The 13,888-nt window shown below is 39.3% G+C and overlaps 1 protein-coding gene across 14 annotated transcripts in view; it reads left to right on the forward strand.

Moving 5' to 3' along the window:
* Positions 1 to 13,888, forward strand: part of Lrrc7 (leucine rich repeat containing 7) — a 426,547-nt gene that overhangs the window by 285,182 nt on the left and 127,477 nt on the right. For all 14 annotated transcript variants that reach the window (XM_075980998.1, XM_075980991.1, XM_075980994.1 and 11 more), the window contains one exon: positions 8,387 to 8,450. In XM_075980998.1, the coding sequence (XP_075837113.1) occupies positions 8,387 to 8,450 (64 nt within the window). The remainder of the gene's footprint in view (positions 1 to 8,386; positions 8,451 to 13,888) is intronic.

The following is a 13,888-nucleotide window of genomic DNA, read 5'->3' on the forward strand; positions in this document are numbered from 1 at the left end:
GTGTGCACATTTCAAGGACAAGTAAATCTGGAATGCAGAAGCCCATGCCAAAATCTCACAGAATCCTGTAAATCAGTAACCAAGGAACTCACTGGGGATCCAGGGCATTCTGCAGTCCTGCCAACTTTATATGGCTCAGAGAAAATCTCTGAATGAGATGAAAAGAAAATCATAGATTGCACTATTCAGTCAGTGTGACAGACCATGGAAATATTTCATTGTCTTCCATCCTGCGCCAGCTGGAATGTTTGAAGTGGGTAAATGCTACAAAAGGACAGCATGGTGGGATGTACTTGACTTTAATAACCACAGCCAAAGGATGCTGTTGAGGGCCAGTGCCACAGACACATTAACATGTACAGAAGGAAATGACTATTTCAAAAGTACTCACATATAATTATCAAAGGAAGCTTCCAGCAATCCATAGCTCTTCATTTATCTGTCCTTTGTGAAGAATTCGAAATCTTCACTGTCCTTAGGGACTAGGGCTAATGCCCAAATCTGTAATGTTATCTAGGTGTGAGATTTTAAAGACTGGTACACCAAGTGATGAAAACTTTGGCAAGCCTGTTTTTATAAATAAAGCTTTATTGTGGGGCTGGAGAGATTACCTGGTAGAAAAAAAAACACTCCTGGCTCTTGAAAAGAACCCAGGTTTAATTCTAAACACCAACATGTTAACTCAAAACCACCTGCAAACCCAGTACCAAAGGATTATCCCATGCCCTCTTCTGTCATCCATGGGCCCAGGCATGCATGTGATACACATACATACATGAAGAACAACAACCCATACACATAAAATAAGAATAGATATAGATGATTGATAGATAGATAGAAGATGATAGATAGATACATAGATAGATAGATAGATAGATAGATAGATAGATAGATAGATAGATAGATGATAGATAGATAGATAGATAGATAGATAGATAGATAGATAGATAGATAGATATTTACTAGAATATAGCCTTGCCTTTTTATTGACAGGGCATCATGGCATCTATGGCAGTTTTTTTTCTCTACAATAATGGATTAAAGAGATTAAAACAGAGTCCACACGTGCCCAAGAGCCTGCAGCATTGCCTGTCTAGCCCTTCACAGGAAATGTATGCTGACTCCTGGAATAGACTATAGTGAGCTGCAGAGCACATTATTTTTTCATTAAAATTAAGCATTGGGCATTTAAACAATAGCCAAAGTAAATGAAAGAAGTCAGGTTCAGATTCTTGCCCGATGCTGGGACCAGAGAAAACAATCCAGTTCCATCACTCATTTTCTGTAGAGTGCTAACACATCACCTAGTCTTCTCTCCTGAGACAGAGTGCTTCCCTGTAGTAGGGTTGCTGAGTACAGTGCCAGAGGGAAAGACAAAACCATCTTGTGGGGGCATCATGGAAGCCAAACCAGTGAATGATGTTCAATACAATCACATGGGCAAGAACCTGTTCTGGGTGCTGGACCCTGATGTAGAATCAGACAAATCAGTAAGATATGACAAATGGGAGTGGACTAATAAAGTTTCAATATACACAGTAGCCCTGCCTTCCTGAAGTCTGTGTGCCTGTGAGTCTTGGACTGAGGTGGAATTTGGTTTGAGATAAACTATGAACTACCAGAACCTCTAGCAAAATGTGTTCTTGAACACATTTTATGGAGATACCAAGTAAGCAAGAAATAGCCTGTTTCCATCTAGTGGAGAGTCATGATGAGCATTTGTGTATTTTATCTGAGAATCCCCACAGTACAAAATGTATTTCTAGCCATGTATTGTGGCACATGCCTATTATCTCAGCATTTGGGAGGAGAGTCAAAAAGGATCTTTAAGAGTTCAAGATCAGCCTTTCTATATGGTGAGTTCCAGGATAGCCAGGGCTTTTTGGAGAGAACCTATCTCTCCTTTCTTCCTCAATATGCTTTGCCAAAACATACTGGCCATCCAAAATCTAAAAATAAAAAAAAAAACAACCACAACCTCCTACAATGTCTTTCAATTCCAAAGAAAACTTGAGGAAATAATGACTTACATTCTTTTAAATTGAGCTGACACCTATGGAGTTTTTGCATGTATGTGCAACTGTTCTAAGCACTACAGTGAACCTATGACATAGAGGAGCATGTCTGCCTTCCCATAGTGCAGCTGAGAAAACTGAAGTGCAAAGTAGATTGTGGACATTAGCTTCCCTCTTTCCTAGTAACTGGGAAAGCAGGTGACCGTCCGCTTATGTCTGGAGATATTTTGCTTATGACGACTGTTGGGTGCTACTGAAACTTGGTGAGGGGAGACTTCTGACCCAAGTTGTCAACAACTGAGAAATGCCCCCAGACATGCCAATAGATGGTAAACTTGGCATAATTCCCTCAAGAGTTTCTTCACCTTGGACCAAAATCTTTTACCTCCTTTGAAGAGACATGGCCCTATTACATCCACTTCAATTCAAGGTTCAAACTCAGAAGAATAGAATTCTACCTGTGTTCTAGATGTACTCTTTCAATGTTCAAACGTGTATGATTCACGTATTAAACAGTTCAAACCCCAGTAGACTTGTCACTGCTTACTAACATTACTCCTAATTACTGAATCTTTAGTTCCTCCGACCTCCTGTGGCAATCTATACATATCCTTTCCTCACAGTTATCACCCTGGGAAGCAGTTACTCACTTAAAGGTTGTTCCCATTTAGAAAATGAGCCCTTTAGAGAAGTGGGTGTGTAGGGTGTGCTAAAACTCCCGTACCACACTTGATAGCCCCTATGTCAGAGAAGAGGCCTCTCAAAGTCCCAATAATGCCAGGTTTGAGGAATCTCCATCTTAGAAACTATGGCAGCTCCACAGCCCAGTCTGTTGTCTGCCAGAAAAAAAATTAATTGGAACACATGAATGAAAGCTCACAGTGGACTACTACCTTAGAAATGCCATCGGTCCTATTCACTTATACTTACTATGTGTAATAAGTCAGTCATACTTACCACAGGGATATGTCTAAAAGGGAAACGTGGAAGCAGTTAGAAAGAATGATTAGAGTTTAGCACCTTGCACATGAAGGGAAAGGGTGTGAGGAGAGTAAAAGAATGAGGGGAGGGAAGAAAGAGGAAAATATATGACATTCTTATAGGTGTAGTCAGAGGCTGTTCATTCGTTCCCGGCTGCCAAGACCCAAAATACTAACACAGAAACTATATTATCTGCAACATTGTTTGGCCAATAGCGTAAGTGTATTTCTAGCTAGCTTTTATATCCTAAGATAACCCATTTCCATTAATCTGTGCATCACCACAAGGTCATGGCCTACCGACAAAGATCCAGCAAGCTCCAGCGGAGGTGTCTGTCTCCTGCGGTGGCTACATGGCTTCTCCCTGACAACTTTCCTCCTCTATCTGCTTGGAATTCCCACTTAGCTCTATCCTGCTAAGCCACTGGCCAAAACAGTTTTATTCATTAACAACAAAAGCAACACATAGACAGAAGGACTTCCCACACCATATAGGTACTAAATACATGGATTTTTTTTTTACTTATTTACTTTGGAGTTTAATTTAAATATTAACTGGAGAAATAACAAAAAACATGGTGTTTTGTTAATGAAAATATTATTTTCTGATCAGTTTTATCTCTGTCATCTCCTCCTAGGTCCTCTCAACCTCCCCACACTTCCAACCCCATGCCTTTTTTCTTGTTTTCTCCACAGAAAACAAACAGGTCAGTTTTTTTAAGGCAGAATAAAACAAAGAAAACAGACAAACTGAGAAGAGAAAAAAGGGAGGGAGAAAGAAAGCACATGAGACACATACCACTCAGAGACACACCCACATATACAAAACCCACAAAACACAAAATCAAAGACCATAATAGGTAAGCAAAATCAAGCAAGATTTTTTAAATGCCCAAATAAAGAATTATGATACAAAAAATCTCCACAAATACCACTGAATTCATATTGTGTTGTAACATCCACTGTTAGACATGAAGCCTGCCCTTAAGTGTGGTTTGTATTCCCGGTAAGACACCCTAGGAAAAGCCTAATTCTTCCTTTGAGAGTGTTTATCAGTTGGAGATAGATTCTGATTTAGGAATAAAGGCTTCTATCCTCGTCCCCTCTCAGCACCTGGGTCTCATCTGTCTTTATAGATCTATACAGTCCTGTGACGGCTACCAGTCTCTGTGAGTTTATATTGTGTCAATCTTCCCATATTTATAAGGCCTTGTTTCCTTGGTGTTTTCTATTCCCACTAACTGTTACAATCTTCTCACCTCCTCTTTTTCATAATTCTCTGAACCCTGAGGAGAGAATTTTGATGAAGACACCCCATTTAGGACTGATTTTTTAGGACAAGGTCTTTAATTATCTGTCCACTGTCCAGTTATAGGTCTCTTTATTTACTCCCATCTACTGCAAGAATAATTTTTTCTGGCAATGACTGAGTAAGACACTGACCTATTTGTATAACAAAAGGCCATTAGGAATAATTTTTATTGTTAAATTTCTTTAGTAGAACAATAGCATTTGGTTTCCCCATAGACCCATGACTTATTTAATTTCTGGGCCACGAGAGCAGCATCAGGGGTTATCCAGATGGTTTCCATCTCATGAACTGGGTCCTAAATCCAAGAAGATAGTGGTTTGTTACTCTGATGTTTGTGCCAATATTGCTCTAGCATATCAAGCAGTCTGTTTAACATTGTAGATTGCAGGGTTTGTAGCTGTGTTTGTGTTTATTTACCTTTATCCTTTGGTTAGTATGCAGAGTGTTTTTCAGTACTGTGAACACTAATCAGTAGGGGTGAAAGCCCTAGTTAGGCACTAGTTATATATATAAGTGTTATTTTTACTTACCATTAGTTTGTAGAGAATAACCAATCGCTTTAGCAATAGCTTAAGTTGTTTGGGGGTTTCCATGGAACTCCTTTGGCCAACAACTCAATCAGATGTATTGAGGACTGGCCTCAGCAAAAATACCTCTTGCCAGGAAAGGGGCATGGGAAAGATATCAGAGGGATTGTGGGAGGGTTTCTTGGAGTAGAGGGAAAGTCTGAATTAAACATTATAACAATGGTAGCTCACAACTAGAATTAGACAAGGCTAACACTCAGCATAGAGGCTCGTATTCTCCCCACAAAAGAAGTTGAACTTAAACTACTCTAGTAGAAGAAAATAGTTATCTCTTCATAGACCATGTAGACAGCTGACTTTGTTGCAAGGAAGAAGCTGCTTGTTCATCCCGGCTTCCCAGAACCAAAATAATCACACAGAAACTGTATTAATTAGATCACTGCTTGGCCCATTAGCTCTAGTTTTTATTGGCTAATCTCTGACATCTTAATTTAACCCATCTCCGTCAATCTGCATTACCACAAGGTAGTGGCCTACTAACAAAGTTTCAGCAAGTCTATCTCCAGCAGTAGAACCATGGAGTCTCTCCGACTCTGCCTTCTTCCTCCCAGCATTCAGTTCTATCTTCGCCACCTACCTAAGTTCTGTACTATCAACCCAAGGGTTCATAGGTTGGCAAAAATTATGGTTGGGACTCTGATCTTCAGAGAACTGTAATTGTCAGAAATAAATAAATAAATAAACAAACAAACAAACCTGTTACCTAAGAACTCTGCAGCCATAACACAGGCAGACGACTGGTACTTCTGTGGTTATCTTATGTACCCTACACACTGACCATGTGATCCCTCGCTGCAGGTCCCAAGGCTCTTTACTGCTGGCCAAATCTGTGGTCTCAAAGTAAAATTTAGACTCAATTTTCTCAGAATCAGAAAAAAATTCTAATTATCTCTCTTATGGGACTTAGATACCTTACCCCCTTTCCAGAAGCATCTATTCAGTGCTGAAGATGGACTGAGAGGAGAAACACATGACCTTACAATAATGAACAAAGTCTCACAACCACTTCTTGGTTGTGTGCCTATACATGAACTTCTGGATTTCATGAAACACATTTTAAGATCTGAAAGAAAACAAAAATTATGACAAAGAAAATGTGTGTCAAATTCTAAGAGAGAATGGCACAAGTTAAAAATGACATCTTCACATGGGATCTATAAGGAACATATCATTTTATTTCTCAAATATTAATCTCCACTCAAGACCTTTTATATCAGTTATACACACTTGCACATGTCACACATATGCACTCACACAAACACACACACATGCACATACACAAACACACACATACACACACACACTTTTCCATAATGTAATTGTCTCATGTCAAACTCAATAGAATATTTAAGGTGATTTTTTTCAACCTATCCTTTCTTTAGAATTGTCCCATCACTGTTCCCACAATGTTAAACAATCAAGTGTAGTGATATTTTATTTGTATTTTTTTGATTTTTTGAGATTTGTATTTTAATAAATAAAGCTTGTCTGAAGCTCAGAGAGTAAAACAGCTGCACTGATGAGCCTTACAAACCAGGCAGTGGTGACCCACACCTTTAATCCCAGTAGCCATGCTTTCCCCAGCTGTCAGTCCAGAGTTCATGAGATCCCACTAGCTCGGGTCAGCTATCTCTGTGGTTTTCCCACTCATGATTTTGACCTCCCTTGCCCATATGACCCCTCCTCCCTCTCTTCAACTGAACTACAGGATCTGAGCTCAGTTCTTGGCTGTGGATTGTTTCATCTGCTTCCACCAGTTACTGAATGAAGATTCTATGATGACACTAATCTAGACTAGAGGGTAGTCACTAATCTGATTACAGGAGAAGGTGAGTTCAGGAACCCTCTCCACTATTGCTAGGAGTCTTAGCTGGGGTCATTCTTATGGATTCCTGGGAATTTCCCTAGTACCAGGTTTCTCCCTAACCCCATAATAGCGCCCTCTATCAAAATATCTCTTTCATTGCTCTCCTTCTTTGTCCCTCTCCCAAATCGACCATTTGAAACCCTCATGTTCCCATCTGCCATCCTCTCTCTTTTACCTCCACTCCCAGTTTATCTTAGCTATTTCCCCTTCCTGGGGTCCTCCATGTGTGTATTTCTTAATTTTTATGAATTATTTCTTTGATGTTTCACTCCTGGCTATGTCCCCCAATCTTCAAATAGCCCGACTATCTACCCTAATTAAGACCTCAGTTAAGCCTTATCTTTCTAAGCGTACCATCAAGGCTGAAGAAGCACTAATCTATGTATCTAGCAGCACACAAATGCATTTCTTTGGGATTCATCCAGTTGTGTCAGAGCTGTTCTCTCATGACTGTGGGCTGCTTGTAATGTGAGCAATGCCTATCGTCTGAAGACTTGGGAGGTAATAGAGAATCTAAGTACTTACATTCTTAGGAATCTCATCCTGATAATGTGGAACTTGATCACCTTATTGAAAGTAAAATCACTATGAGAAGTATCTTCCTTGTCCACTACCTCTGCCTAGGTTTCATTGTAGCACTTTACCCTAACATATTACTGTGTTTTATTTCATTGTTTTGCTTGCTGTCATTCTCCTCCAACTGGATATAAAGTCCCTTGGTGAAGGAATTGTTGTCAGCTTTGTTCATTAGTGTATCCCAAACCAGTACATAATAATACCCCAGTAATTGCAGCTATAAAAGACTCAAACTTTTTGAGTCTAGATTGCAAGATATTTTCACTTAATAGTCATAAAAATTTAATAGTTCCTATAGCCACTTGGAGATGAAGAAACCAAAATTTCTAAGATTGTTGTTTCTGAAATTTTAGCAGCCTCTATGTAAATAAGATTTAAGGAGCATATTCTAGATTGGGGGAGGATAAAAAAAATCTTTTCAAAAAAATCATGATCTTTTGTTATGTTGTATGCTTACTTAGTAATGATTTGAGAAATGCTTACATACTAGGGGTGTTCTAGAATACTTTTGAAACAAAGTCTTGGCCAAGGGTCTTACAACAGTTCAGCATTATTGTGGCCAGCTCAGTATATTTAGGAATTGGTGAAAGTGGTCTGTCTATAGCAAAACTCCTGAAATGGTGAGAAACAACAAAGCTGATGATAAACTCAAGGCAAGAGGTAGAAGTAGGATTCCCTTTACTAGGATTGACTTCAGCCATTTATGATTAACAAATCACTGCAGTGATCCTTAAAAATAAGGCAGTGGACCTACCCTAAGCCTCCTGGTATAGATATTTAATGGGATTCGCAGGGTATGAAACAGCTGGCCCTGGACTCCCATAACGCACTGTATTGGAGACCCAGTGCTGTGAACCATGGTCTGCCATGACTGCACCCAGGTGGCCATTCACACACTTCTCTGTGCATCTATGGGCCACCTCTTGCTAAGGAATATTGTGGTATTCCGTATGTGATACAGCAGGAAAATAGGACTTTGTGGGTAGTCTTTCTTTAGAGCGATGTGTCAAGTGCTATCTCATAATGGCCCTTTTCTCCATCTGTTACAGGTCAATGCACAAACTGGCCCAGCTGGAGAGACTTGACCTAGGCAATAATGAATTCAGCGAGCTGGTAAGCAAATGGGCTTTTTAAACTTGTCAAACAGACTCCAGGGGATTCTTTCTGATGTGTCTTCACAACCCAGGCATTTAAGCTTTGAGTGCATAAGTGTGTTTGCCAAACATTAAAACAATAAAACCTAGGAGTTATGTTGATTGTTCGACTGTATAATAAACCACAGGAAACTGTATGTTACCTATCACAGAAAATCAGAATTACAGGCTGTGTGTTTTGACAATTTAAGTACCAACTGGGTAGCAGGAATGAAGTATTTTGCAAGCTTCATCTCAGCTAATCCTAACCTGACATGTGGTCACCTTAACATTATGTATTAACCTGAAATGGTAACTGATACATAACTGTTAGGTGACTGCTGATGAGTTAAAAGGGTTTGTTTAGAGCCCATGCCTTAAAGATTATTGTGTTGGTTTAGAAGTTAGCCCCAGGGTCAGCACCCTTCCAACCATAATAAAATGTCTTTCCCATGAAGAAATGCTAATGTCGCACTGCCTGAGAGATTGGTAGTGTTCTGACAGCCACTTTTCGGCTTTTTACTTTAAAGTATGCCCAAAGACCAGAATCACAAAATCAAATTAGAAAGAAAACAGAAAATCCTTTGTAAGAAGACCAAGCATACTATGTGCAGAAGTTTCTCATTAGACACTGTCAAGTCTCCAAATCTATAGTTAACTGAAGGCCTCTGAATAATCAATCAGCTTTTCCAATCCTTCAATTGTTGATTGATTTGGGGAAAGTGACTTATCTCTCTAAACCCCATTTTCCTGATCTATAAAATGGGGGATATAGTGGTTGCTACCTTAAAGGGCTTCTGTGAGAATTAAAGAATAATGTATATATAAGACCTGGAAAAGGTGCTCTCGGTCAGTGCTCCTGTGCAAGGGTGGTAGGGATTCCATTCATGATATAAGAGAATACATGAGGAATATTCGCTGTTTTATTTTAACCATATCCAGCAAGTTATTTTGCTGCTGTTTAGGGCTGTTCTTTCAATGGCAAAAACATGGTTTTATCTGTCTGTGATTGAAAGCCCCAATCTGTCCTTAAATAAAAATTACCTCCCTAGAGAAAGGAAAGGGATATCTTGATAAATAAAGGGAACCATTGTGTGTTAGGGAGAAATCTGCTAAGAAAACTCCCAGGAACCAACAAGGATGACCCCAGCTAAGACACCTAACAATAGTGAAGAGGGTGCCTGAACTGGCCTTCCCCTATAATCAAATTGATGATCACCCTAATTGTCACTATAGAAGACTGGCATGTCTGATGCACCCTGCGTACATTTTTCCTATAAAGGGTAGTACCAGAAGAGGCTGTCAGATCCTCTGGAACTAGAGTTACAGACAGTTGTGAGTCACTTGACATGGGTGCTGGGAACTAAACTTGGGTCCTCTGTAAGAGCAATAAGCATCCTTTACAACAAACTTATCTCTCCAGCCATGTATCTTGTCATTTTTAAGGAAGATATGTGTGGTGGAGACAAGGATTGGTGAGGGTGGTAAATAATAAATAGTTGTGAAGCTAGGAGTATGTGCAGACAGATTTGAAGTTAGTTACTAAGGCTTTAAGGAGGGCCCTGCTTACCTTTAGCACACATGTCTTGATGTCATGGGAGAAAGGACACAAACAGCAATTGAGGTCTTCACCTCACTTTGTAACTGCATCTCCCTCATCATTAAAATAGGAATATTACTCCCATCCATTTCATGGGCTTTGGGCAAGTTTTCATGTAAGAGCATCTGCAGTAAGCATTCCTTATATGTGTTTAAGAATTTCAGTCACCAAGGACTTTGCAAGCTTTTCACATGGAGATATATCTAAATCAATACTTAATTTAAATATTTAAATCAACAAAAATGACTAGGTACCTTAGTTAGGGTTTCTATTGCCATGGAGACATCATGACCATGGCAACTCTTATAAAGAAAAGCATTTAGTTGGGATTTGCTTACATTTCAGGGGTTTAATCTATTATCAGCATGGCAGGAAGCATGGCAGAACACAGGCAGACATAGTGGTAGCTGAGAGCTCTATATCTGGATCTCCAGGCAGCAAGAGGAGAGACAGACAGATGTGGGATTTCCCTCTGTGTGCTGTGATTACCATTGATAAATAAAGGACCAGCTTTGGTCCTATAGCAGAGCTATAGGGGAACAGAGCTACGCCAGGAAACTAAACTAAACGTTGGGAGAAAGGAGGAGGAGTCAGAGAGAAGCCATGTAGCCCTGCTGGAGTCAGATAGAACTTTACCCGGTAAGCCACAGCTACGTGGCAGTACATAGATTACTAAAAATTGGTTAAATTAAGATGTAAGAGTTAGCCAATAAGAAGCTAGAGCTAATGGGCCAAGCAGTGATTTAATTAATACAGTATCTGTGTGGTTATTCCGGGGCTGAGCAACCAGGAACGAAACAAGTGGCCACCTCACAACAACAGACACTGGGCCTGACTTGAGCATTTGAAACCTCAAAGCCCACCCCCAGCAGCACACTTCCTATAACAAGCCACACCTACTCCAACAAAGCCACACCTCCTAATAGTGCCACTTCCTATGAGCCTATAGAGGCCATTTTCATTCGAACCACCACACTAGGATATGTTTATTTTTATCAAATTATACTTATTGAAATTTTATTTATGATTACTACAATGTAAGCTCTCCATGGTGTGTAATAAATCGTACTCCAGATCAGTGATTCTCAACCTGTGGGCCTCAACCCTCAGATATCATTGGAAAAAACAAATACTTAACATTGTGAATCATAACAGTAGCAAAATTATAGTTATGAAGTAACAATGAAAATAATTCTATGGTTGGGGGTCACCACAACATGAGGAATTGTTTTAAAGGGTTGCAACATTAGAAAGATTGAGAAGCACTGCTCTAGATGGATAGTTTTATTCATTGATATGACAGCGATCTACACTGTCATCATGTTTCTCAAAAAGAAATGCTGACATTTGCTCAGTAGAGCCCTGGCTCCACAGCTCAGTATTCGACTGACATCGACATCTTGATATTATCCTAAGTCATGTGACTTCTGTTTTAAAGTTCCTGCATATGTTTAGTTTCTTGCACAGCACATCAGCTTTTGGATGCAGTTACAGATGTCTTCTTCCAAGATCTCCTGAGTAAATTGGGAGCATGGGGACCATGAGAGAGGGTTGAAGGGGAGGGGAGAGGAAAGGAGGGGAGCAGAGAAAAATGTAGAGCTCAATAAAAGCAATTTAAAAAGACATAAAAAGTCTTCAACAATTAAAATAGCCTCCTACTTCTGGCTACAGGTCATTGGGTTTTACCTTCTACATAACTAATAGATCTGCTTATTAAAAATACGAAATTTTCTACAGATCCTTCACAAATTTCTCTGTAACCATTCAAATAGTCTGTGACTTAATTGGTTTCTTGTTCCACAATTTTTAAACAATTTATGTCCCTGAATTTAATTAGATAATTTTCCCTTCAATGTGTTAGTGCTGTAGGTTTATGGAAAAAAATTCTAATGTAAAACTTTTCCACTTCTTAAATAAACAGACCACAATAAGGAAAGTGTGTGTGTGTGTGTGTGTGTGTGTGTGTGTGTGTGTGTGTGTGTGTGTTGATAAAATAAAATGTCTTAGACTGGATATTTTGCCAGGAGTGGAAAGCTGTTCTCACAGTTGTGAAAACATTCCAAGATGTAGGTACTGGAGGATTCAGCTGGCTTGGGGTACACCCTCCCTGCTTCCTAGATGCCCTTGTTGTGTTCTTACATGGAAGAAGGCAAAGGGACAGAATTGGTGACCTCTCTTAGAAGCTTCTTTTCAAAATACACCCGTCTATTCATGAGGAAGTGTTTTATCTTGAGATTCAAATGGATTTTGTTTCTGTTTGGTTTTATCTCTTGCTTTTATAAAATTTTAAAGATAAGCATTTTAAAAAACAGATGAAAATTCTTGGGTTGGAGATACCTGATCCACATAACTGAGAAGGTCGGTGGTTGGCAGACTGTGTGTTCAAGCAGAGTACAATGAAAATATTCTCAGAGAAAGTTGAAGCTGTTCAGTACTTTTCTTAATGTCCCTGCATTTAATTGAAATTGACTGGACCACTAATTTATTAAAAGCATGACAGTAAATACCTCCACATTTTCCTAATTTTCCAAGGCTTACTCATTTTTAATTACCTAAAGTAGATGCACACCCGCAGCGAGTGGCATTCACACACCTATTCATTTCCTCCATATGTAATTATGACATGCTTCCTACCTCTAATCAAATTTTCCCAATTATTCTCCTAGAAAAGATTACTTTAAAAGAACAAAATAAGAATGAATCGTTACATAACAAGCCATAACAAATACTATCTTTAGGCATAGTATTTGAAAAACATCCTGATTAGTAATGCCTCTGTTTCACTGCATGTGGAGCAGTATCAAGACTTTGAATCACGTATACATCAGAGACATTGACAGAGTTATTAACCTAACGTGAAAACTTGAGAACTGAAACTCACTTTGGCTGCTATTGGGAGCATATCATTGTCTATCTCAGTCAGGAGGGCCAGGGTGCAAACTGTATCAATTATTTCACAGAAAAAAATTAAAATAAAGAGTTACTAATTGTGACCCAGAGAAGTGAAAAAGGAGGAGCAGACACAGAAGTGGTAGCTCCAGGGAGCAGCAGGTGAAGAACAATGAGCACCTGAAACTGGGAATGTTGGGAGGAGTGCCTGCCTACTGGTGCTGTGGCTCCGATGAGCATCATGAGTTTTGTGGTTGTCTTTTTAATCACTACGGCATGAAGAAGTGTTGCTGATGAAATAATAATGAGAAGAAAAGTTGAAAATCCCTTATTTTTCCAACTTCTCATTCTCTCTGAGATGCCCCATTTAATGCAGGTAACGCACAACGCAGACCCACCTGTCAAAAAGAAATGTGGTAAACTCCAGATTTCCAAAGGGTGAGCTCCTCTTAGAAAGCCAATAGCTTAATAAGAAGAAGGTTAGTCCTATCCTGAGAACAATAGAAATCTTTGATGACTAGATTTCGGCAACATTTTCTCAAGTTCTCCCTGGTCTAGCAGAATACCCAGTTCCCACTTGGCACTTGGAATGATTTGGTTATTCAAAGCAAACAGTTTAGTCCATTCTAATTATCAGAATTATGCCTAATAAGCAGGAAATGTTTGATTCAAGCTAGACAGTAATGAAGGTGAAAGAAACACTTCCACTTATCTGAAAAGCAATCATTTTATTACAAGCTGTCTTTTGAGGAATCAATCTTCAGGAGCAATATGAGACAGTCTTCCAAATGGGTTATGTAAGAAACTTCGTAATATAAAACTGGCCATTCCTGCTATGCTGGCTAGTTCTGTGTCAACTTGACATAAGATAGAGTCATATTGAAAGAGGAAACCTCGGTTGAGAAACTGCCCTTTGTGGTGTCATATGA

The sequence above is a fragment of the Microtus pennsylvanicus genome, chromosome 7, assembly GCF_037038515.1.
Source record: "Microtus pennsylvanicus isolate mMicPen1 chromosome 7, mMicPen1.hap1, whole genome shotgun sequence".
In the NCBI taxonomy this organism is placed as follows: domain Eukaryota; kingdom Metazoa; phylum Chordata; class Mammalia; order Rodentia; family Cricetidae; genus Microtus; species Microtus pennsylvanicus.